Below are 22,561 nucleotides of genomic sequence, written 5' to 3' on the forward strand. Positions count from 1 at the left end.
CATAGGATGTATGGTATCGAAGCCCCCTCAGTTAATGGTGGAGTGGGCATCGCCATCCCAGAGTCCTCAGGATTGTAAAATGAGCTATGGACTAAAATAAACTTACTATAGACTTATTGTGATTCTAGCAATGGGAGAAATACCACTGTCGTGGAGGCAGTGACCCATGGATGCTCTGGGATTAGGGAGAGGGAAGAACAGGTATAATAGGGGGGCATTTTCAAGATTTGGGAATCATCCTGAATGACATTACAATGACGGATACAGGCCATTATATATCCAACCATAACCTACAGAGTCAAGTGAGAGAGAGTATAAACTATAATCCATACTTAGTGGCAATGCTCCAAAATGTGTTTATCAATTTCAACGAATGCACCACACTGATGAAATATGTTGCTAATGTAGGAAAATGGGTAAGTATGGGGAGTGGGGCATATGGGAATTTCCTATATATTCTCTGTAACATTTACGTAATCGAAGTATCTTAAAAAAATTTTTTTATTGGAAAAAAAAGAAAATGATACTTGGGTGGTGGCTCTATCTCACTAGAATTTTCCAAGTTGACTGCCATTGATCCTTTTCATACCTCTTGGGTACAATTGCTTAACCAGCTATAATGTACTCAATTGGTCTAATATCCAACCCATATTTCTCTCCCTTGTCCACAAGGAGATCCGTTCAAAAGCCTTGGGGGAAGTACGGAGTCAGTGTTTGAGCATTCCCCTAAATCTGCCTGTTTGCTTACCCTCTGAAAAAGGAACAGGCCGACTTGGCAAACTCATACTGACACCTAGTGGACAAGGCTGCTTTTTGTGAGTGTTTACAAGCAGGAAAGTATCAGCTCAAGAACACTATTCTTTTTAGGAGGTACTAGGGCATTGAATCCCAGACCTTGTACATGGGAAGCAGGCACTTAACCACTTGAGCTACCTCCACTTTCTATAAAAATGTTGTTTTGAATCGAAGGCAATCTTACAAGTTTGATACCCTGAAGTTATAGAAGCAGGTTGGGTTTCTGCTTAGCCATTTAGGGCCTCTGTAGCCCCCTGTGAAAAGAGCAGTGGAAACATAAAGCCTGCAAGGAACATGTAGGAGTCTCTTCCCTTGAGGGGGGCTGCAACTGTGTTGCCACCATAAGAACTAGACTTTCCCAGTGTGAATGAACACATTTCCCAGGGAAGTTTGTGAAGTTTCAAAAAAATTCTTCTTTTTGCATAGATATGGTAGCAAATTTCAGAACAATCTCAAATATCTTTGAATTCTTACCTTATTCTTCTTTTATCTTTCTACCTCTCTGTCCAGCCCTTTACCCCTTCATCTTACATCACCTGTGGGAAAGACCAAAATTAAATGCCACCTTCTCTCAGAATTCTTCTCTTTCTTCCAGGCAAAATAAATTCTTTCTTCGTCTGAGCTTCCAAAACATTTTTTTCAAACTGTCAATTTAGCACATGGTTTGGGTAACTGTACCCCTGCATAGTGGGAACTTGAGGCTAAGGTCCTCATTTTATTCAGTGCTGTATTTCTAACACTGAGCAAGAATGAATAAACTGAGACAAAATCAAGATTTTTTTTGTTTGTTTGTTTAAGTAATTTAAAATTCATTGCTTTGGGGCTGTATGAAAGAGCTTCTATTGAACATCAAATATGCTTTTCTTTTTTTTCTTTCTCTCTGTGTTTGGGAGGGTTCCTCCTCCCAACTAAAATATTTGTAAATGGCCCATCTCTATTTTCACTTCTCATAGCAGGAATCAGAACTAAATTATTGGCAGGAAGTGACTCAGATGGAGTAAGTAAAAAAATACTTCTTGGAAGAGGTGAGATAATGAATACGAAACAAACTTGGAGGAAGAAGGGAGATATATTTGGCGGTAAGATTCTAAGATTTCCAATATTTTAATTTTAATTTTTAGGAGGTACCAGGCATCAAACCTGGACCTTGTATATAGGAAGCAGGAGCTCAACTGCTGAGCTACACCTGCTCCCCAATTTCCAATTTTTATAGTTTAAAATCTTTTAGGAAATGTTGAGCAGGTATGATTAGTTTTGTCTTTTTTTTTTTCCCTTTGGATGGGACACTGAAGTTCATAGGCTTAGCTCACATGGCCAAAGTTATATAATATGTAATAAAATCTAAGCTTATATCTAGGACTTGTCCATACAAATCCAGAACTCTTTCCACTAAGTTTATTTTTATTTTTTTGTTATTTGTTTTCCAAACTAATTTTAGACAGAAAAAGAGCCCCAAAGGTTGTATAACCAGGAAAGAGGATCTGTGGTTAAAATTTCTGCATTTTGTTTGTGGAGGAACGGAAGGAGACGACTTATGCACAAATGTAACCCAGCAAAGAAGAGGGAACATCTGTGGCTCCTTTGCCCTGCCCATCTGACTCTCTGTTGACCAGTTTTTCTTTAAGCAAAAACAGGAACTGAGAGCATGAACTAAATATCAAAGACCAGTTGCAATTCCAGCCCCAATGTTTCCCAGAAGGACAGCAGAACAAAAGTGATGTGTTTGCAAATGTTGGGTAGGGGAGAGAACATAATAGTCAAAGTCAATAACCATCTGCTGACAGCTTGTTGGGTTCAGGAGAGAACTGGCAATGTTGAGGACAGAAAGAGGAACTTGTCTTTTGATTACAATGGGGAGGGTGATGGGACAGAAGAGAAACCTCCCTGCTGATTGCTTAGCATGGATATACACTTAGAGTAGACACTTCTGAAAATAATGATAAATCATACATGTGACTATACTCTAGGACCCAAAGTTTTTGAGAAACAACCAAAAAGTGAGAGGGTTGGGGGATGGGTATCCTCATGTGATCAGGCCATGCTACATTAATGGGTGTCTTCTCAAAATTCAAGCTACAACATAGTTGATGATTTCTTAGCAATTACAAGAATTTTTGCTTAATTGATATTTATCAAGACTGTTGGTGATGAAAGGAAGAGAAATTGTGCCTTTAAAAAAAAAATGGATTCCAATCCTAGGACAGAGATCCTCTTCCTTCATTTCCCAAACACTTTCAAAGGAAGCAGTCCAGTTCTCTCTCTAAGATGGCATTTCTTTCACTGCACATAGCATTCTGCTTTTCTTGCAGGTTGCTGTTTTCATGTTTCCTCTTTCATAGGAGCACAGAAAAATATATCTTGCAAGTGGTGCCACCTAGTGGCTGACAGCACAAATACGAAAGCTGCTAAATTCACAGCTTCAGGAATTAGGGAGTTTTTATTTGCCCAGTTACAGATGTTTACTGAGGCGGACAGAGCTAGGGTCTGTGAGTATTCAATAGCAATTCATGTGTCCCCTACCCCCACCCTTGAAGGAACTTGCAGTCATTTTAGGGAGTTGTGAAAGGAAAGCTCACTCCCAACAGAAAACTGAGAGAAATGATTACTATACTTTAATACAATGTCCAAGTAATGAACCTTTCGTCTTTTTTTTTCTTTTTCCAGAATGCAAATATCTATAATTATTAAAAGTGAATAACTTTAATACATATTGACTGAAGTAAATAAAATCTACATAGAAAGAAATATATAGTGCCTATTATGCCAGTCTCCCTCACAATGCCAGTTCGGAAATAACCAGTTAACAGTTTGCTACTATATTTTCATATTACATATACATATGTATTTTTTAATAAATGGGCTCAAATATACTTTCTATTTGTACACCAGCTTTATTTTTTCTTTTTTCCTTTATAATATAGTTAGCACGGACCAGTTCCTATGTTATCTTTCCAAATTGTTGCCTAGTATTTTGCTGAATGGTTGAAACAACTTATTTAATGAATCCATTACTGGTAGTTATTTAGATGGTTTCCAGTTTTTCACTATTACAGACAATGTTGCTGGGTGGATGTTGTGTTGGGGTCCCTAAGATCATCCTCAGGCTCCCCCAAGCTCAATGACTCACAGGAAGGATTCAAAGAACTCAGAAAAGCTGTTAGATAAAGTTATAGTTTATTAAAGCAAAAGGATATGTATTAAAATCAGCAAAGGGAAGAGGCACAAGGGTAAAGTCCAGGCACAAGCTTCCAGGTATCCCTTCCCAGTGGAGCTGCACAGGGACACGATTCATTCTCCCAGCAACAATGTGTGAAACATGTGCGAAGTACTTCCAACCAGGCAAGCTCACCTAAGCATTGGTGTCCAGGGTTTTTATTGGGGTCAGTCATTCTGACAAGTAGTGCCCACATGATGACCTTAGCTACCATCAGGCTGGTATTATCAGTTAGACTTTCCTTGGTGTTACTACAGCTAGTTAGTTAGGTACTCACATTTAGGTGTTGGTGTTCTCCTGTTGAACATGACTTCACAGAACTTCAACAGACAAAGTCATTCTGTGACCATAATGGATCAAGACAAAACAAGGCCACTTTGTAATCATGTCAGAACATAGACAGGACATTGTCTAACCCACAAAATACCAAACATACTGCTATCCTGGCTAAAGTGAGTGACTGTTAGTTCTTGACCAATTACAGCTTTAGCCTCTCTCTAGTTTGCCCTCCCTGTAGATAAGATTTATTCAAATATCTAATCACAGAATCACTCCAACATCCTGAGAGCATTCAATCCAGAGGAAAGTCCTGCTTCCTCAAAACCTCTCCAAAATTACCTAACACAAGCCTAAACCCTACAATAGGGCTTTTCAAATACCTCCCAAGGTTTTTCACAGCTCATGGTTGAGAAATAAACTCAGCTTGTTTAACTTAACTGTAGGTGGATTCCTAGTAGTCTCTGTCTGGAAGGCATTGGCAGACAAAAGCATGAGATTAATATCTTCAACATGACATAAGCAAGAAGCTGAAAGCAATGAAACTTGGAAGACAAGGGAGAGACTAGCAGATGTTGCCATGTGCCTTGCTATGTGGAAGAAGAGCCCTGGATCGCTGGCAGCCGGTCTTCAGGAAGAAAGCATTGGTCTGATGATGATTTGGACATTTTCTCTGTCTCAATCTATCTAGATTTTGATCCTCAGCCCGTTCTCTGGAGAAACCCATTTATCAGTGAAGTTCTAGAGAAATAGGGAGCAATAGAGCAAAAGAAGGTTCCCTGTGTGGCCACTTACCATAACTCCAGGATGGGGTTACATTCGGAGAGGGAAAAAATGCGCTGAAAGTAATTGAAGACATGAACAAAGACGCGCCCATCGATTCCAACAGCCAGAGCTATTGGGGCCAGCAGCGTGTTGCCTTGAGCAAGGCTGTTGCAGCTGAGACAGGAAATACTGCGGCGGCTGCCATTGCCCGTGATGCTGGTGGTAATGGTGGTCTGCTAGGTTAGGAAATGGTTCTCACCAGTGCTCTTGTGGATTCCTAGGGAGGCAAGTAAATGGGAATGGTTACTGCAGCCCTCTGACGAGGAGACTTCTATTGGCCTACTGAGGCAAGGCGAGTGACAGGGAGAAGAGAACCATTAGGAAATGTCAACCTTGGGAAGCTCTCCAAAGTCTTCACCGTGCGCTGAGGGGAGCTGTAATGGAATGATAAACCCCAAATGTTATGGTTTTGGGGTAAGTTAATATTTGTGGGAATAACTGAAGAATTGTAAGGTACTATAAGGCTGATGCTCTAGGAACACCAGTGCAACATTCTTTGACATTTAATAGAAAGTGGCAAAACCTATGGATATTTTGCGTATTTGATAAAAGAATGGCTGAGGGAAGAAGGGGCTACTACTTAAATATCAGGCTGGAGAGAAGGTTCCAGAGAAGAGAATGAGTTTGTATTTGAAAGGAAATGGGCTCACGTATCGCTTATAACATTGAGGATGTGGTGTTTGTCCAGATACCAACCTCCAAGGTTGGAAGGCTCCAGCTCAAATCCCTGAACAAGGGCTCTTCTTTTCTCCCAGAGAATTAGAATGGGGCATGTCTCATATTCAAACCCGACAGACACTGAAAGATAGGAGGGCTGGGGCAGGGTGGGAGAAGAGAGTTCACCTGATTACTTCAGAGCCCTTTAGAAAGAACAAGAAACACATATTTGCAGTAACAGAGATTCTGCTCCAAAAACTCACTCAAGGAGGTGGGCAGATTGCTTTTCTCTTTGTGACTCCACAATATTAAATTCACATTTCAAGCTATACTCAACCTTGAAACTTTACATAGTAGTCCCCCATGGGGATGGCAATACCTTTCAAAAGAACATCTTGCTCGAAAAATGACTCCACTGATGGGGGGGGGGGGGGCGCGGAGGGGAATGAATCATTTAAAACCAGATAAAAACTCTCCTTTAGAGATGGACAGGAGGCTGTTTCTCTCAGCCCCCTGTTCATGGCATGTATTTATTATATTTTGTGTAATTTATTTTCAATCACTGGGAGAAGGGACTTGGGAAACTTAGTGGCTCATTTACAAAGAGATACTGGGGGTAACAGCCTGTGTAGATTAAGGTACTTTGTACTCAGGATCCCAGAGTGCCAGGAAAGGCAGGCACAAGGTGCATAACCTACCAATTACACGGGATCAACGGAGGGCAAAATCCCAAAACTGCTTGTAAAAACCAAGCATTTTGCCACATAGACAAATGAAAGTGAGTGGTGGGAGTTGAAAGACATTATTCCCAGCTCTGCTGCCAGTCCACATTTCCCTGTGCTTCTATTTTTCCCACGTGTAAAATGGGATGAGCAAAGCTTCAATTTCTCAGAGAGCTATGGTAAAGATAGATGAGATCAAATGCCAAGATGTCATGCATTTTTTATTGGAACGCTGCTCTAGAAATATGAAGCCTTGCTACTATTGCTTTTCCCACTATATTAAACTCAGTTTACCTATGAGTGTTACCTCTGGCAACCTGACCTTACGAGCCTTCTGATGGAAGAAAGCAGTACCACCTATCAAGTCGCCTTGCCAAAAGAAAACCAAACCTGCCCCTGAGAAAGCCTCAAGATTCAACTGTCAATTTACAGGAAATACAAGTGACAGAGGAACATGTTAAACAATCAAAGGCATGCAATCAGAGGACAACAACAGAGTAAAAGAGGGAGAGATGAGGGGAAACCTGTAGATTAAAAACAAACAAACGAACTGTAGTTTATCCTCTATCACCAGGTTGGGGCGGGAGGTGCATGGGACATGAGTGGAGGGTTGGTGGGGGGATTGGGGAGGCGACTACAGAACGCCCACAGCCGCCGCAATATCACCCTCTCTGGCAAGTCCACGTTCCCGGGATCAGTGTGGTCCTCCGGCAGAGCGCCTACGCAGCTTAGATCGTCGGGTCCCAGAGGAAGGACATTCTAGCCAAACCTCCCCACTCTATGGTAGAGCTGGCGGCTGCCGGGCCACCGGACGCCGCCATGTTGGAGGCTCAGGACCCGAGCTATGGCTGCGAGCGCGGGAGCCAGCGCGCTAGCGAAGCCAGCTCCGCCAGGCAGATGCAGCAAGTGCGGCCGGGACTTTACCTGGGTGGGGCCGCGGCCGTCGCGGAGTTGGACCTTCTTAGGGAGGTGGGCATCACGGCCGTGCTGACGGTGGACTCGGAGGAGCCCAGCTTCACGGCGGGGCCTGGGGTCGAGGATCTACGATGCCTTTTCGTGCCAGCGCTGGACAAACCCGAGACGGACCTGCTGAGTCACCTGGACCGGTGCGTGGCCTTCATCGGCCATGCCCGCGCCGAGGGCCGTGCCGTGTTGGTGCACTGGTGAGTGGCCAAGTCTGTGGGGAGAACAACTCCGCCTCCCTCCCAACCTGTCCCCGCCGTCCCCCTCCTCCGAGCCTGGACTACGAGAACCGCCTCCTAACCTCCTCCTGCGCGAGGCCTTAGTCGAAGAGAGAGTTGGGTGTGGGAGGCAGGCCCCTTTTGGTGGGCAAGCTCTCATTCCTACAAGTGTTGGATGGTTCATTCTGCAGGCACCGCGTGGTTTGAGGGGGATACTCAGATAAATGGCAACGTCCCTGAATCTACGGAGTTTGCAGGTCTGTAGGATAAGCCAGATACCATCCCTTCATCCCCCCAGATGATTGTAATGGGCCCTGGGGTATGAAGCCTGTACTAAGAAAAAGATTAACAAAGATCATGATTATTCAGACTAGAGAGGAAGAGATTATTTTTCACTAATTTTTGTTTTCCCTTGTGTGATCAACCTTGGTGTAGACTTCAATTTTCTGCACCAGGCAAGAGCCCAGAGAATTTGAGAGGGTTCTCTTCTATAGGTGAAAAATACATTTTTGTTGGAGATTTGTGTGAAGGGAATTTTAAGTACTAGAATTGATTGATGGTAGGGGAGATGAGTCAGAGACACTCATCTTTCTTATTACTTATTTCTAGTATGGGAGTCTTTAGACTCAATTACACATTTAGAAGTCTTATTTCTTATGCATACATAAAAAGGAAAATACTGTAAAAAACATAAATTGGTTAAGTTATTCCTAAAACTACTTTTCACTTATGGATTATAATTCTTTTGAATCATTTATTCAATATACCCTATTGATAGCAATGACAACTCTGTCACCATTGCTAAATACCACATCAATGGCAAGATACAATTTCAGGTATGTAGTAATGTAAAAATGTGCATTTAAAAATAGATGAAAATAGATGTTGTTATCTACACGTATTGTAACAGTGGCTTTGGCCTTTTGAAACAGCGGTGATAATGATGGAGAGGATGGGGTCTCAAGTAGGAGATATAATGGTTAAAACCTGTTTATTTTAAGAAATGATTTTTTTTTCCTACTCCAGAGTACTATGTGAAGGTGGATAATCAATGTGGTTAAATGTACCAGGAGGATTGGTTAAGTCTATGTACGTAGGCCAACTTGGAGCTAGTACTAAGAACTCAGCTTTTAATAATTGCTTCATCACATACAAGTTGTATGACTCTAGAGTTTGCATGTTATCTCCAAAATGAGATGCCATACTTTCCTGACTGAATTGCTGAGGGAGCATATGGCAAATGTGAAAGGACCTAAATTTTGTGGCATGTGATATGAATGGTATAGTTAAAATCTGATTTAATATAGGCAGCAATAATCAAATTTTTGGTTGGCTCATCCAAAATAAGCTTGAACTTTATTTTTTTTAAATAAGCGTAATTGTGACTTTAATTTCTCCCTGCCATTCCTATGTTTATAGATGACTCAATATTTCTTTGTGTCCTTATCTTGAATAAGAAAATAATTGCCTTATATACAGTGATTTTTTCATTACCTTTGCTTTCCTACAGTACTTAATGCAATAGTCACTTGGTAAATGCTTGCTCAATGAATGATTAAATTAGTGAACATGTCAATCTGCACCTATGTACTGTAGTGAATAAGTATAATGTTTACCTTATTTCTAATTCTAATTTTTAAAGTAATCAGGATGAGCGTGAGGGCTGAGACCTTAACTCTCTTATTTATCCCTATATCTCTAGCACCTAATACATGGCACATGTTCATTAAGTAATAATAATAGCTAGCATTTATGGTCTACTGAGTGCTTTACAAATATTATCTTATTTAAATCTAAAAACAACCTGATGAGGTAGATATTCTCCTATTTTACAAGCGAGAAAACTAGGGTATTGAAAGGTTATGCTAATGTGCACAGCGACATGACTAGCATGTGCCAGAGACAGGATTTGTAACCAGACATCCTGCATAAGTTTTCATGCATAACAAAATATATCAAAACGTAGGGAAGCTTACTAAACATTTATTATATCAGTTTTTGTGGGTCAGGAATTTGGGGGTGACTTAGCTGGGTGATTCTGATTCAGAGTCATAAGGTTACAGTCGAGATGTTGGCCAGGTCTGCTGTCATATGAAGGCTTGACTAGGGCTGGAGGAGGATATGCTTCCAAGATGGCTCACCCACATGGCTGGCAAGTTGGTGTTGAGTTGGCTGTTGGCTGGAGGCCTACCCTATGGGCCTCTCTGTAGGCTGTGTAAGTGTTCTCATGGCAGGGCAACTGGCTTCCCCCAGAGTGAGCGATGAGATACTACACACCAGGCAGAAGCCATCCTTTTTTTTTTTTGAGGTACAGGGGATTGACCCCAGGACCTCATACATGGGAAGCATGCACTCAACCACTGAATTGCATCCACTCCCCAGAAGCTATCCTTTTTATGAGCTTGCTTTGGAGGACACAGCATCACTGCCACCACAATCTGTGCAATGGAAGGAGTCACCAAATCTGGTCCATATTTGAGGGGAGAGGAATTAGACACCACCTTTTGAAGGAAGAATTCCAAAGAATTTGTGGACATATTTTAACACTAACACACTTCCTGAGTGCACACTCCTAACCATTAAGTTGTAAGAGTTGTTGAATGAATAAATATGAATTTCTCTGCTTGATACAGTGATATTATTTTCTGTTTAAGTAAGGGCCACTCATTTAAACTATATTGAGATGTTTTTATTTTTAATCTTCATCATGGGTCTTTGGTGAATGTGCTAACAAATAGTGTTGCCATTTCCTGTAATTATTTATTTTATTGAGCAACTAGTATATTGGGTAGTATTTTAGGCATGGAAAATACAGCAGAAAATAAAATATAGCCTCTGTTTTGGTAAAAAGACTTTAAGCCCTTGGGAATAGGCATTATACCATTTTAGCAGTATGTCTAGGAATAGGGCCAGATTTAGGCTTAATACCTATTGGCAAACCCTGCTTTTTAATATAATAATAAATGTTCCCAAATTTTAGATCCTAGGGAGGTTCAAATGAAAATTTGCCTTACCATGAGGAATTTTTGTAAGGCAGGGATTTTCTTTCCTTTTTTCCTTTTTTTAACTATATAGAATTTTTAGGAAATGATAATTATAATAAATAAAGGTCATATCGTCCTTTATCTATATTACTTATCCTATTACATTGAAGTTGCATACTCTGGTAGAGTGTATATCAAACATTTTGTTCATTGTTAATTTCTTTCTACTATTAATAAGTTCCACAAGAGCAGAGTTTTTGTGTGTTTCTTTCATTGTTGTATTCCCAGCATCTAGAACTGTACTCGGCACATAATAAAGAGCTCAGTGAATGACTGTTGACTCCTTGATAGTAAAGCTGTTTCTTTTCTTTCTTTCTCTAATGCCTAGTACAGTGCCTACCACATAGTGGAGTAGTTAACTCATAGGTACTTGGTGAAACTAATTCAGATTATTTGAGAAAGAGGACGATAAATGACATTTGTATATCCTTTAATTCAACCTTTGTTCTTTTGTACATTGGTGGTATTTCAGAGGCAAAAGGTTTGTTTGAGTAGAAGCAAAAGCAGATATGAAGTGGACCTGAATTTTGCCATTAATAGGGGGGATGGGTTGTTGTTTTTTTAATTGTGGCTATTTGCTATTTTATTTTAAAGGTCTCTTTTTCAGTCATTCAGGAGTCAGTAGAAGTGTTGCTATAGTGACTGCTTTTATGATGAAGACTGACCAACTTACCTTTGAAAAAGCTTATGAAAAACTCCAGACCGTCAAACCAGAGGCTAAGTGAGTTCTTTGTTACAGTATTAATTCTACTTTTGTGATGTGATTTTATTATTTTTTTAAGTTGAACTTTATATTTGTTTGTCACTCTATAGGATGAATGAAGGGTTTGAGTGGCAACTGAAATTATACCAGGCAATGGGGTATGAAGTGGATACCTCTAGTGCAATTTATAAGCAATATCGTTTACAAAAGGTTACAGAGAAGTATCCAGGTAAGTAATAATTGCTAATGTATATTGGGCCCTTTCTATATGTCATTTACTCTTGTACTAAATACTTCAAGTGCATTATTTCATTTATATTTGCAGCAACCCCATGAGATAAGTATCCTTGTTTTCCTTTTGAAACTGTAACCATGGGAAATAATTTGTTCAAGGTCAAATGGCTTATAAGTGGTAGGGCTGGGATTTGAACTCAAGTCTGTGCCCAGATGTCATCATTATGCTGTCATACCTCATCCTGATTTCTCAACACTGGAGCACTGGAGCTTTTTTTTTTTGCTTTTTTTTTTTTTTAGTTTTTATTGTTAGCACTCATTGCCTCAGTTTGACATTAAACCAAATTTTGTCTGAAAATGCCATTTGGTTTTGAAAGATGGATATGTTTTAATTGTCATATAGAATTGCAGAATTTACCTCAAGAACTCTTTGCTGTTGACCCAACCATCACTTCACAAGGGCTGAAAGATGAGGTTCTCTACAAATGTAGAAAGTGCAGGTAAAATATTTTGTATCCTCTGGAGATTTTATCTTGTCTCAGTAGCTGAAAAGCACTTAAAGTTTCAGTTTCTTTTATCTGTTTAGGAAGAATTTGTTTAATTGAATAATGCAAAAATTTCAAATTCAAATCTGCTTTCAAAAAGAGTATAAATTCTGGATGCAGATGTGGTTCAAGTGATAGGGCTTCTGCCGACCGTATGGGAGGAAAGCTAGGGCCTCCTGGTGAAAAAGAAGAAGAGAAAGCATGTCTGCAGTGAGCCAGTGCCTACGTGGTAAAACAGTGCCCACGTGGTAAAACAGTGCCCATGTGGCAAGCCAGTGCCCACATGGTGAGCCCAGTGCCCATGCAGCCACCTGAGTGCCCACATGGAGAGAGTGTCCATGTGGTGAGCTAGTGCCTGTGCAAGTGAGTCATGCAGCAAGATGATGACGCAACAAAAGAGAGAAGAAGAGGAGAATCAGGGTGAAGCATAGCAGAAACCAGGAACTGAGGGTGGCACAGCTAACAGGGAACGCCTCTCCACATCAGAGATCCCCAGGATCAAATCCCGGTGAATCCTATAGGAGAGAAAATGAGAAGAGAAGACTGAGAAGAGAAATAGATACAGAAGATCACACAGCCAATGGATATAGGCAGCAAAAACAGCAGGGGAGAGAGGAGGGGACTGGAGGGGAGGGGAGGAGGGAAAATAAATAAATCTTTTTTAAAAAGAGTATAAATTCTTAAAAGTAATCAGATTTAGGGATTATTGAAAATTAAAGTAACAATCAGTATTATTTTGTTTTCTAAAAAATATTGCACATTTCATCTTACTTTTTCATCCTTTTGGAAGTCATTAAGCTGTGCTTTTGTTTCTGGGTTGCAGGCGATCCTTATTTAGAAGTTCTAGCATTTTGGATCATAATGAAGGAAGTGGCCCTATAGCCTTTACCCACAAGAGAATAACATCATCTTTCATGCCTACAACAGGGAGTCAGGCTCAATGTACATCTTATTTCATTGAACCTGTACAGTGGATGGAATCTGCTTTGTTAGGAGTGATGGATGGACAGGTGAGAACACATTTTATTTTTACAATTTTGTTATATTGACTATATTTTGTTCCTTCTTGCATTTTAAAACATATTGTTAATGTTTTACTAGTATAACTCGTAGTAACTCCTTTCCTTCTGAAGAGTATGTTTTATCTATGGTAAAGAATCTCAAAAATAAAACTATTTTGGATCCTAGTTGATCCAAAATAGTGAACCACTTTTGGTTGAGAGCTGCTGGTCTAAATTAATAAATTACTTTTATAATTTTTATAAAAAATTATATAAAAAGTATGTTTATACTTTCTAAATATAAAACTAAATAATATACTTTATTTTTAAACTAGAATGTATTTTACAAAACTTGAATTTTATAATAAGTAGAGTAAATAAAAAATTTTAAAATTAGGTTTAAAATTTCTGTACTGCAATTGCATTTTCTTTTTTCTTTTTTGGTTTCAAGTTTCTCTCTTTTTCCCTGATCTTTGAATCTAGTATGTTTGCTATGAGATTCTTTTTCATTTCCTATTAATTCTAGAGAATGCAGCTCATCTTATATGAAGATCACATTTCTCCTTTAGGTTTATACTTGATATTAACCTGAAGACATTTTATAATAATCTTAATGATTTTAAAAATTTGCATAGTATTTTATATTTTATGAAATCCTTTACTAATATCTCATTTAAAATATGCAATAACTATTACATAGGTAAAACAAATGTATTTACTTTGTATACATGAGGAAACTTAGTTTGTATTAATGAGTATCTTAGCTAGAAAGTGGTACCCTATAGTCAAACCCAAGTTTCCAGACCATGCTGCTTTTTAAAAACAACTTCATTGAGCTATAACCTGCATATCATAGAATTCACCCATTTAAAGTATACAATTCATTGGTTTTTAGTATATTCACAGAGTTGTGTAGCCATCACCACAAATACCCATTTATAGTACTTCCCATTCCCTCCAATTCCCACCTCTCCCTGAGCTTTTGGCAACCTAATCTATTAATACTTTCTATCTATAGATTTGCCTATTCTAGACATTTCATATAAATGGAATCACACAATATATGGTATTTTGTGACTGGCTTCTTTTTGCACAATGTTTTCAAGTTTCTTCATGTTCCAGCATGTATCAGTACTTCATTCTTTTGTTGCTGAATAATATTCCATTGTATGTTTCTGGATATAAGTTGCTTATCAGGAAAAAATTGACTAATATTTTGTGGATTGTCTCTTCATTTTCTTGTTCTTTTCTTGGTGGTACTTATAGCACTAGAATTTTTCATTTTTGTGAAGTCCAGTTTACCTATTTTTTTCTTTTGTTGCTTGTGCTTTGGCCTGCTGCTTTTATTTAATCTGGAAAAACATACATGTAAGATAAAGCCATTATTTTTATGAAAGAGTCCATCACATTTGTGCATGCTTTCTTTGTACAGATATTTGAATTTTTCCATAAAATATATACATAAAAGTGGAATTCTTGGCTTGAAGAGTGTATACATTTTAAATTTTACTAGTATTGCAAGGATGACTTTCAAAAAGTCCATACCAGTTTGCCGTTTACTAACAGTGAATGTATGTACCATTTCCCCATACCCCTGGCAATAATGGATATTATAAAATTTATAGATGATTTTCAATCTGTAAGGTGAAAGTGTTAATCCTAAAATGTTTTGAGTTTTCATGATTATTCCTGAGGTCCAACATCTTTATATAGATCAGCCATTTATAATTTTTTTTCTATAAATTGCCTTCACATCATTAGCCCATTTTTATATGGGATTTGCCTTTTTCTTACTGATTTGTAGGGGTTCTTTATATATTCCAGATGTTACTCCTTCACGTAAGACATTGAAAAAATCTTCTTCAGTCTGTTACTTATCTCAACTTTGTAACATATTTTGTCATCTTAAAATTTAAGATATTTATTTAATAAAATCTGTCAGTTTTTTCCTTTGTGGTTACTGAGTTTTCTGTAGCCCAAGATTAAAACTAAAAATCCCTACTCATACCATGCATAAATTAAAGAGCTGAATATAAAAAATATAATGTTGTGAATATATTATATGAAAATTCGATAGACTTGTTAAGCTTTTTTGGATTTATCTATTTAATTGGAATATCAGTTTGTTTTTTAAATAGTCTGGAAACTGAGGTGGACTAATTTATATACAGTCAATATTAGTAATAGAATGTAAGAATTCTAACATTAGAATTCTTCAGCTGTGGTGATTTAGTTTGACAGCTTAAATTGCAGACTGATTTAAAAGTCTTATGTGTATGCTACATCCATCCATCTTTCCTCAAACTTCAGTTCTCCCTTCAAAATGGAATTAATTTGTTGCTCCCCTAAACTCTCAGAGTACAAGATGACTTATACAATTATTGTAATCTGCCATCTATTGCAGTAAATTATGGATACATTTTGAGTCACTGATTAGATTTTAAACTTCTTGAAAGTAGGGACCATGTCTTATTTGTGTTTACATCCTTTATTGTGCCAAAGATAATTTTTTGTTTTGTATAAAAAAATGAATGAATGAAGTAACACATTTGCTTTATTTCAGCTTCTTTGCCCCAAATGCAGTGCCAAGTTGGGTTCCTTCAATTGGTATGGTGAACAGTGCTCGTGTGGTAGATGGATAACACCTGCTTTTCAAATACATAAGAATAGAGTGGATGAAATGAAAATGCTGCCAGTTTTAGGATCACAAACAAGAAAAATACAAACGTGTGACATTTGATAGCTGGAAAGAAAGTTATTGATCATATGTGCTATTCTTGCTTATCTTTTATGACAAATTGTCTAGGTTTAAGTCATCATCATTTCATTTGGAATGTGAGAAGATAAAAATTACTTGATGTGATATGGAGGTTATGTTTTGTTAGCCTGCTGTATAGGTAGAATATTTTATATGGAAATCAAACATGTAAATCTTTTTTCATTTGCTATTAGAATCTTCTATAACTTAGATTTCTTTTGATTTCATATATTTTTAAAAATTCTGATTTTGGGGATGTTAGTTATGTGATCTTAAGTTCTGGATGGACAAAATTATGTATAAAAATTGGTAACTCATGTTTAAAAAGGTATTCTTTTATTTCCAGAAATGCAAAACAGATTTGATTGGTCCTATTTTGAAATTTATTTCTCCCTCTTTCTTTTCAAAGGAACATTAGAAAATCTTAGTTTGTCTGAATTTTTTTTGTAATTGTAGACAAAATTTTTTTGTCTCAAAATTGTTGAGCACTGATTAAAATGATTTTCTTATTACTGTTTTGGAATCCTAGTCATCTAAATTATTTATTAAAGTGTGTTTGAGATACTACATGAAGTAATCTACATAAAGAAATGTATTATGTTTCTAATGGTAAAGAAAATAAATTCTTAAAACGTGAAGTCGAAATATTTCAATTACCTTTTTTAGTCTGATATGTTAGAATATTGGGAAATGGTAATATGTCCAGATTAGGTTTTGCCTGAACTCTGGAAACTAGAATTTATTTTACTCATTACTGACAGTTAGAATTGGACCTAATTTAGCTACTTGAACTTTTATATGAAATCAACATTAGCTAATAAATTAGGAAATATTGTCTATGTTCTCAAGAGATTTTGTATATTTATATGTATGGACGTGTTTATGTGTATTTAAACACAAAAGTGGCAATATTTTTAAATGCAAAAAGAAAATGTTATAATGGCCCTCTTAAGAAAACGCCTAGTTGAATTTTTGAAATGTAAGGAGTGTTATGGATGATTCCCGGTAAAATTTCAATGAAGAACCTGAAACCTTTAGCAACTTCCATATAATTTTTTCTTATTAGAACATCAAGGACTACTATTAAAAGCTGACAGTTGTTCTTAAGTTAGTTTTGTCAGCCAGTTGCTATTAATATGTCTTTCTAGCCCTCCCTCAGAATAAATGACATAAATTCTCTGCTTTTAAATTTGTGTTTGTTTCCCATAATCTGCTGAGTTGTTTATTTCCCAAATAAAGCATTGGTCAAAATAGGAATTTTTCAAAGGTCAAGAAGTACAGGGCCTTCACTTTGGGCATAGATTTCCACGGGTGGAGATTGTACGAAAATTTTCTCTGCCCTTCTGAAACTGGAGATTCGCTAGAGGGGCCTGCTGTAGATTGTAGGCATACCTGTTCTCATCCATTCCCAGCAATTGGAAGAGCAGTACCTACTCTGGGGTTCAAGGCTCTTTACTTAGAATTTCTCACCTTGGAAGAAGGCAATATGGGTAAAATCTAAGAACTAGTACTACCTTGCATTTGAATGGGAACGTAAAATAGGTTAAAATCTTTGGCCCATCTCTGATGAATTAAAACAATTCAAGTATGTTCTTGTCCAGATTGGGCAGTCATCTTTAGGTCTGACAGCCTTTAAAATTCAGACATGTTGAATAAAAGAATAGCTATAAAAAGTATACCAGTTGGTTAACTATGATTTGGATGAAAAAACCAGCTGTTGGCTCTGATGTAGGGCTTATTTCTGTTCTGTTCAGAAAAGCACATAGTATATTAGTAAAGGTATGTTTTTGGTTACCTTTCTAAACTACTACTAGTGAACTTGAAATCTTCCTCCATTTCTATCTTAGCTTTTACAAAATATGTCCACTTCTTATCCTCAGAAAGCTTTTTAAAAATAATTAGGTTAAACTATATGAAATCGTACTCTTCATAGGTGAAAAAAAATTGTCTCGCAGCCGTTTCATATGGCTCAACTTAATGCTCACTTATACACTATAGCATCTAGTGGAGAGAATTACTTGGATCTTGTTTTATTTTGCAGTTGCTAATTCAGTAAATATTTATAGAGCACCTATTCTGTGCACAGTTACAAGTGATACAGTGACCAAACTGGAGAAAATCCCTGTCCTCTTGTAGCTTATATTCTAGCATGAAGAGATAGACAAAATAATACCATTTTGATAGCTGGTATTTGCCAGTGAGGAATGATTTGGGGAAACTTAACCTTTATGCACATTTTGTAAATCTATGAAACATCCATTGGGTGAAAAAAAACTTGGGGAGATAGATAAAAAGTCTATTATACCTTTTTTCATTACAACAACCACAAAACTAAGTAAGTCCTTTTTAATCATTTATATAAAAATAGCAATGTAGAAAATTTGGATTTATACATTTGTTGAAAATAGCAAGATTAATTTTATTTCATAGACAAACTGGCACAAGGAGAACAGTGCTGAAATAGAAGTCAGGAGAGTGTGCTCTAATTCTGGCCCCACTGATCACCATATTATTGAAAGTGAGCAGGTCTCAGTTTCCTCCTTCACAAACAGAAATACGCTCTTCTTTCCTGACAGGGTTGGTTTAAAGATCATTTTCACTTGCCTTAATTCCTTATATAAAATAGAGATAATAATAGTATTCCCTCCTGGGTTATTATGTAGATTTTGTGATATAATGCGGATAAAGAACGTAGCATAGTGCTTAACTAGTAGTAGTCAACAGTTTTCCTTAAAATGGCTGCAATTTATTGAGTACTTTTACCATGCGCCAGTCACTTTGGTGAGCACTTTACATGTTTTATCTCATTTAATCCTCATAACACCCCTATGAGATAGCTCCTATTATTACCGTTTTATAGATGAAATTGATGCTTAGAAAGTTTTAAGTCATCTTCCAAAGTTAACATTGTTGGAGTATGAGTTAACAGCAACCATGGCAGTTAGGCATTTAAAGTTTCTTCCCCTCTTTGACTGTGTTGGTTGAAAAGAGTGCAGCCGAAACTGTAACCAAAGGAGGCATTAGCTTCCAGAAAAATCTTAAGGCAAAAGTATTGCAGGGAAAAGTATTAGCTGTTGGAGGCAAAATAATTAGCTGTTGGATCGGGATCTAAAAGAAAGGGTGGAGATATTCAACCAGTTAGTGTGAAAGTTTATCACCAAAGTCATTCTAGATGATAAGGATTATTTCTTATTTAGACATGGTGACATTCTTGGGAAGTTTGTAGACAAATAGGTCACTATTGAAATGGCATCATGTGAAGCTCCCATGATGTAGATAATTTCTTTGTCTCTCTCTTATAATAAACTAATGATACTAAAAAAAAGTTACATTGCTAGCAAATGGTTGAACCTAGGTTAGAACTCATGTGGCTGATCCAGAATATAAGATTTTAACCTCTATATTTAATATGTGGGTTTACTGCTTAGGGTGTTATTTTGTGTCTTAAAGATGTTATATGGAAAATGTTGACCAGATTGTAAAATCTAATAGTACTGATGAAATGCAATTTTTAACTAAGTTGTAAATTCACTATAATTAGGCATCCCATCACCATTTGCAAGAGTCTGGACAAAACTGATGCCCAGATTGTAAAATCTAATAGTACTGATGAAATGCAATTTTTAACTAAGTTGTAAATTCACTATAATTAGGCATCCCATCACCATTTGCAAGAGTCTGGACAAAACTGATGCCCACGTCCTATTTGCCTTAATATTTAAAGTTATAAGTCAAGCTACCTACTTGTTAAATAAAACATGATATATTCTCTTATCTTGACAAAAACCTTCGTAATAACCTGGAAGGCCATGTTTGAATATAGACTTCTCTGACTTCATGGACCGTGACACAACGTGGCAATACAGAGGTAATTAGCTGTCTGACCCAAAGGCTGCCTCTTTTCTGTCCCTGGATTTGTTCTGCATTGGAAGAAGCCTAGCACATATATGTGTGGACTACCCTCCTCACATGTCTACGTTTTGTCTACATTTTTTGCCATAAACCATTGGTGTGGCCCACCCTTGGGAGGTCACAGGCTTAAGCAAACCCTCAGCTATTTGGGCTAGTTGGGTTTAAGAAGCATGTCTAGAAGAGGAGCATGGACCCTGGTTGGGCACATCACCTTGGCACTATGGATTCTTACCCTGTGGGGAGAAGCATGGCTAGTAGAGGACTGGAGTAGAGTTCTTTGAAGTGTGGATGGTGGTGTGGGGAGGGGGCGGGGGGTGTGGAGTTCCTTTTGCCTAGATTGAAGAGTGATACCGTTTTTCAATCTCTTTCAAATTTCATTTCTCTTCCTAGGGTTTGAATTGAAAGCAAATGAGGAATAGATTGAAGGAAAAAGATTCAATAACATTCAACACTTAAGATTAAACAATAAATTTCTGGTAAACTAGAAATGGAAGCCTCCTTAATCAATGTATAGGAAAAATATATAGAAAAATCTTATTTCATGGTAAAACTTTTAAAACATTTCTGCTTAAGTTAGGAACATGTTAAAGATGCTTACTCATGCCTCTACCCTCAATATTGTGCTTGAGGTCCTAGTCACTGCATAAAACAAGGGGGAAAAATTAAGCTATGAGACTTATGAAAAAACCTGAACTCACTGATCTATCTTAGCATCTCAAAGTGGGATAACCATAAATTATGTGCTTCCTGATATGTAAGGATGTACATTATCTATGAAGTATTCTTGCAAAAACAAGTAAAAAACAAAAAAAGCAAAAATAACCGAAATCAAGCCTCTAGATCCAACTGCTGGTTTTACAGACACAGGAATTAAGCATTATCATGATAATACAATCAGCCAAATCAGAAAGTGGGAAATTTTACAAATAATAGATTCTTTAACAAATGGCAGGTAGGAAAGAAACGGGGTGGGGACTTTCATATGAAACAAACATATTTTGAGACAAAAATTGCACATGGAATTGGTATGAGATACTAAGGAATTATTATTAGATTTTTTTGGGGTATGATAATGGTATTATAGTTATGATTTTTAAAAGGTTTTGTCAGGGATACATATTGAAGTATTTTTACAATAATTTGACGTTTGGTATTTGCTTTATAATACTGCAGGAAGAAAACAAAGCAAGATAAAAAAGGGGAGAAGAGTAGATTAAACAAGAACAGTAAATTGTTGAATTTGGGTGCTAGAAACAAGCAGATTAATACATTGTCTCTACTTGAAAGTTTCCATGTTAAAGGATTATTTAAAAGAAAATGTTAAATAATGTACCAAATGTTAAAAAGTTAAATACAATTTTTAAAAGTTTAAATGTTATTTGTACACAACTTTTTAAAATGGAAAATCCTAGAGAACTTGCAGACAAAATATTAGAATAGAATTTGCAAGGTTTTTGGATACAAGAAAGGTTTTCAAAAAGATTGGTATTACCATATCCTAGCAATGTCTGTATAGGAAAACAAAACACAAATGTGAAAAACAAAAATATAACACTATGGAAAGAAAATTAAAAATAATGAGCTTAGGATAGGGAAGAATTTCTTAATCAAGATACAAAAAGCAGAGATCATAAGATATTGAAAAATGTGACTACTTGAAATTAAAATTTATAGGACAAAAACACCATAAACAAAGTTAAAGACAAATGTCAATCTGGGAGACGGGATTTGCAACAAATAAAACTGGCTAGTTATCTGATGACATGAGGAATAACCTTTAATTAAGAAGAATTCCTGAAATTTTTTTTGGCTCGGGGCTCTGGGCTGTGTGTATACTGTGGATTATGCAATCCCTTGTAACCACCCAGACCTGAGGCGTTTGGAGGATTCTGGGAAGCATTTCTGTTTTGTTTAGTAACCTTGGGAAAGGTATCAACTTGGTCCTAGAGGGATACATGTACCAGGGATACCAGGGATACATTCCTGGTATGGCAGAGTCCTGCGAAAATGTTTTACAAAAAAACAAGTACACACACACACACAAAGGCAAGCCGCATTCTTGAAACTATTTTATCAAGCTCAGTTCAATATTTCAGATGGAGATGGTGATGGGTCTGAATTTCTTTTAGACAAAACTGGAATCTTAAATTTTAATAATAAAAGGACTGGGAATTTAGATTATAGGAGGGTTTAGGATCGGCGCTATCAGACTTTCACTACCAATTACGATGCTTTAGAAATTCATGCTTTAAGAGATAAATTTGGGTATAGGGAATTTATTTTTTATATTAGTTTTGTTTAAAAAGTTTCAAGTAGGCTTTCTAGAAGTTTGAGTTATATAATCTTTCATACATGCTTGTGTATACATAGAAAATTTTTTGATAGTAAGTTATGCGTAAAAACTAAATAAAATTTACCCCGTTAGTCTCGAATTTGTCTCTTCTAAGCTTTCCTCACTGTAGTTAAGAAGCATATCCAGGGAACAAGCCAATTTGTTTAGAAGGGGGTTTACTGTTCATTTTTAATATTGCCACTTTTTTTTTTTAACCTAAGCGGTCTCTGGCGTACCATTTTATTTTATTTGTTTAATTTAGTTTTTCTTTAAAATAGCGGCAGAGAAAGTGCTGAAAACTCATAAAAGGGAAACCATTAACTTGGAGACCTAGTTAGATTAGTTTAGCCGCTGACGTTCCC

At 37.0% G+C, this 22,561-nt stretch overlaps 1 protein-coding gene and 1 long non-coding RNA gene across 7 annotated transcripts in view; one reads left to right on the forward strand and one right to left on the reverse strand.

The window, feature by feature from the left end:
* The window catches only part of LOC105744825 (uncharacterized), a 75,823-nt gene extending 68,273 nt beyond the window's left edge, over positions 1-7,550 (reverse strand). For 4 of the 6 annotated variants that reach the window (XR_011645460.1, XR_011645458.1, XR_011645457.1 and 1 more), the window contains exons 1-4: positions 7,414-7,524; positions 5,807-5,924; positions 5,081-5,327; positions 1,270-4,349 (exon numbers count right to left, since the gene is read on the reverse strand). This is a non-coding gene — a long non-coding RNA (uncharacterized lncRNA). Of the gene's footprint in view, positions 1-1,269; positions 4,350-5,080; positions 5,328-5,806; positions 5,925-7,155; positions 7,329-7,413 lie in introns of those variants that run through there. The other 2 variants (XR_011645459.1, XR_011645462.1) reach the window with 2 other exon arrangements.
* Positions 7,255-17,144, forward strand: DUSP12 (dual specificity phosphatase 12). Its single transcript, XM_004479701.4, has 6 exons — positions 7,255-7,652; positions 11,322-11,435; positions 11,528-11,646; positions 12,055-12,151; positions 13,020-13,206; positions 15,761-17,144. The coding sequence occupies exons 1-6, from the start codon at positions 7,270-7,272 to the stop codon at positions 15,935-15,937; spliced, it is 1,077 nt and encodes a 358-aa protein (XP_004479758.1). The 5' UTR covers positions 7,255-7,269; the 3' UTR covers positions 15,938-17,144.
* The last annotated feature ends 5,417 nt before the right edge of the window (positions 17,145-22,561 follow it).

This window comes from Dasypus novemcinctus, chromosome 13 (genome assembly GCF_030445035.2).
Source record: "Dasypus novemcinctus isolate mDasNov1 chromosome 13, mDasNov1.1.hap2, whole genome shotgun sequence".
Lineage (NCBI taxonomy): Eukaryota > Metazoa > Chordata > Mammalia > Cingulata > Dasypodidae > Dasypus > Dasypus novemcinctus.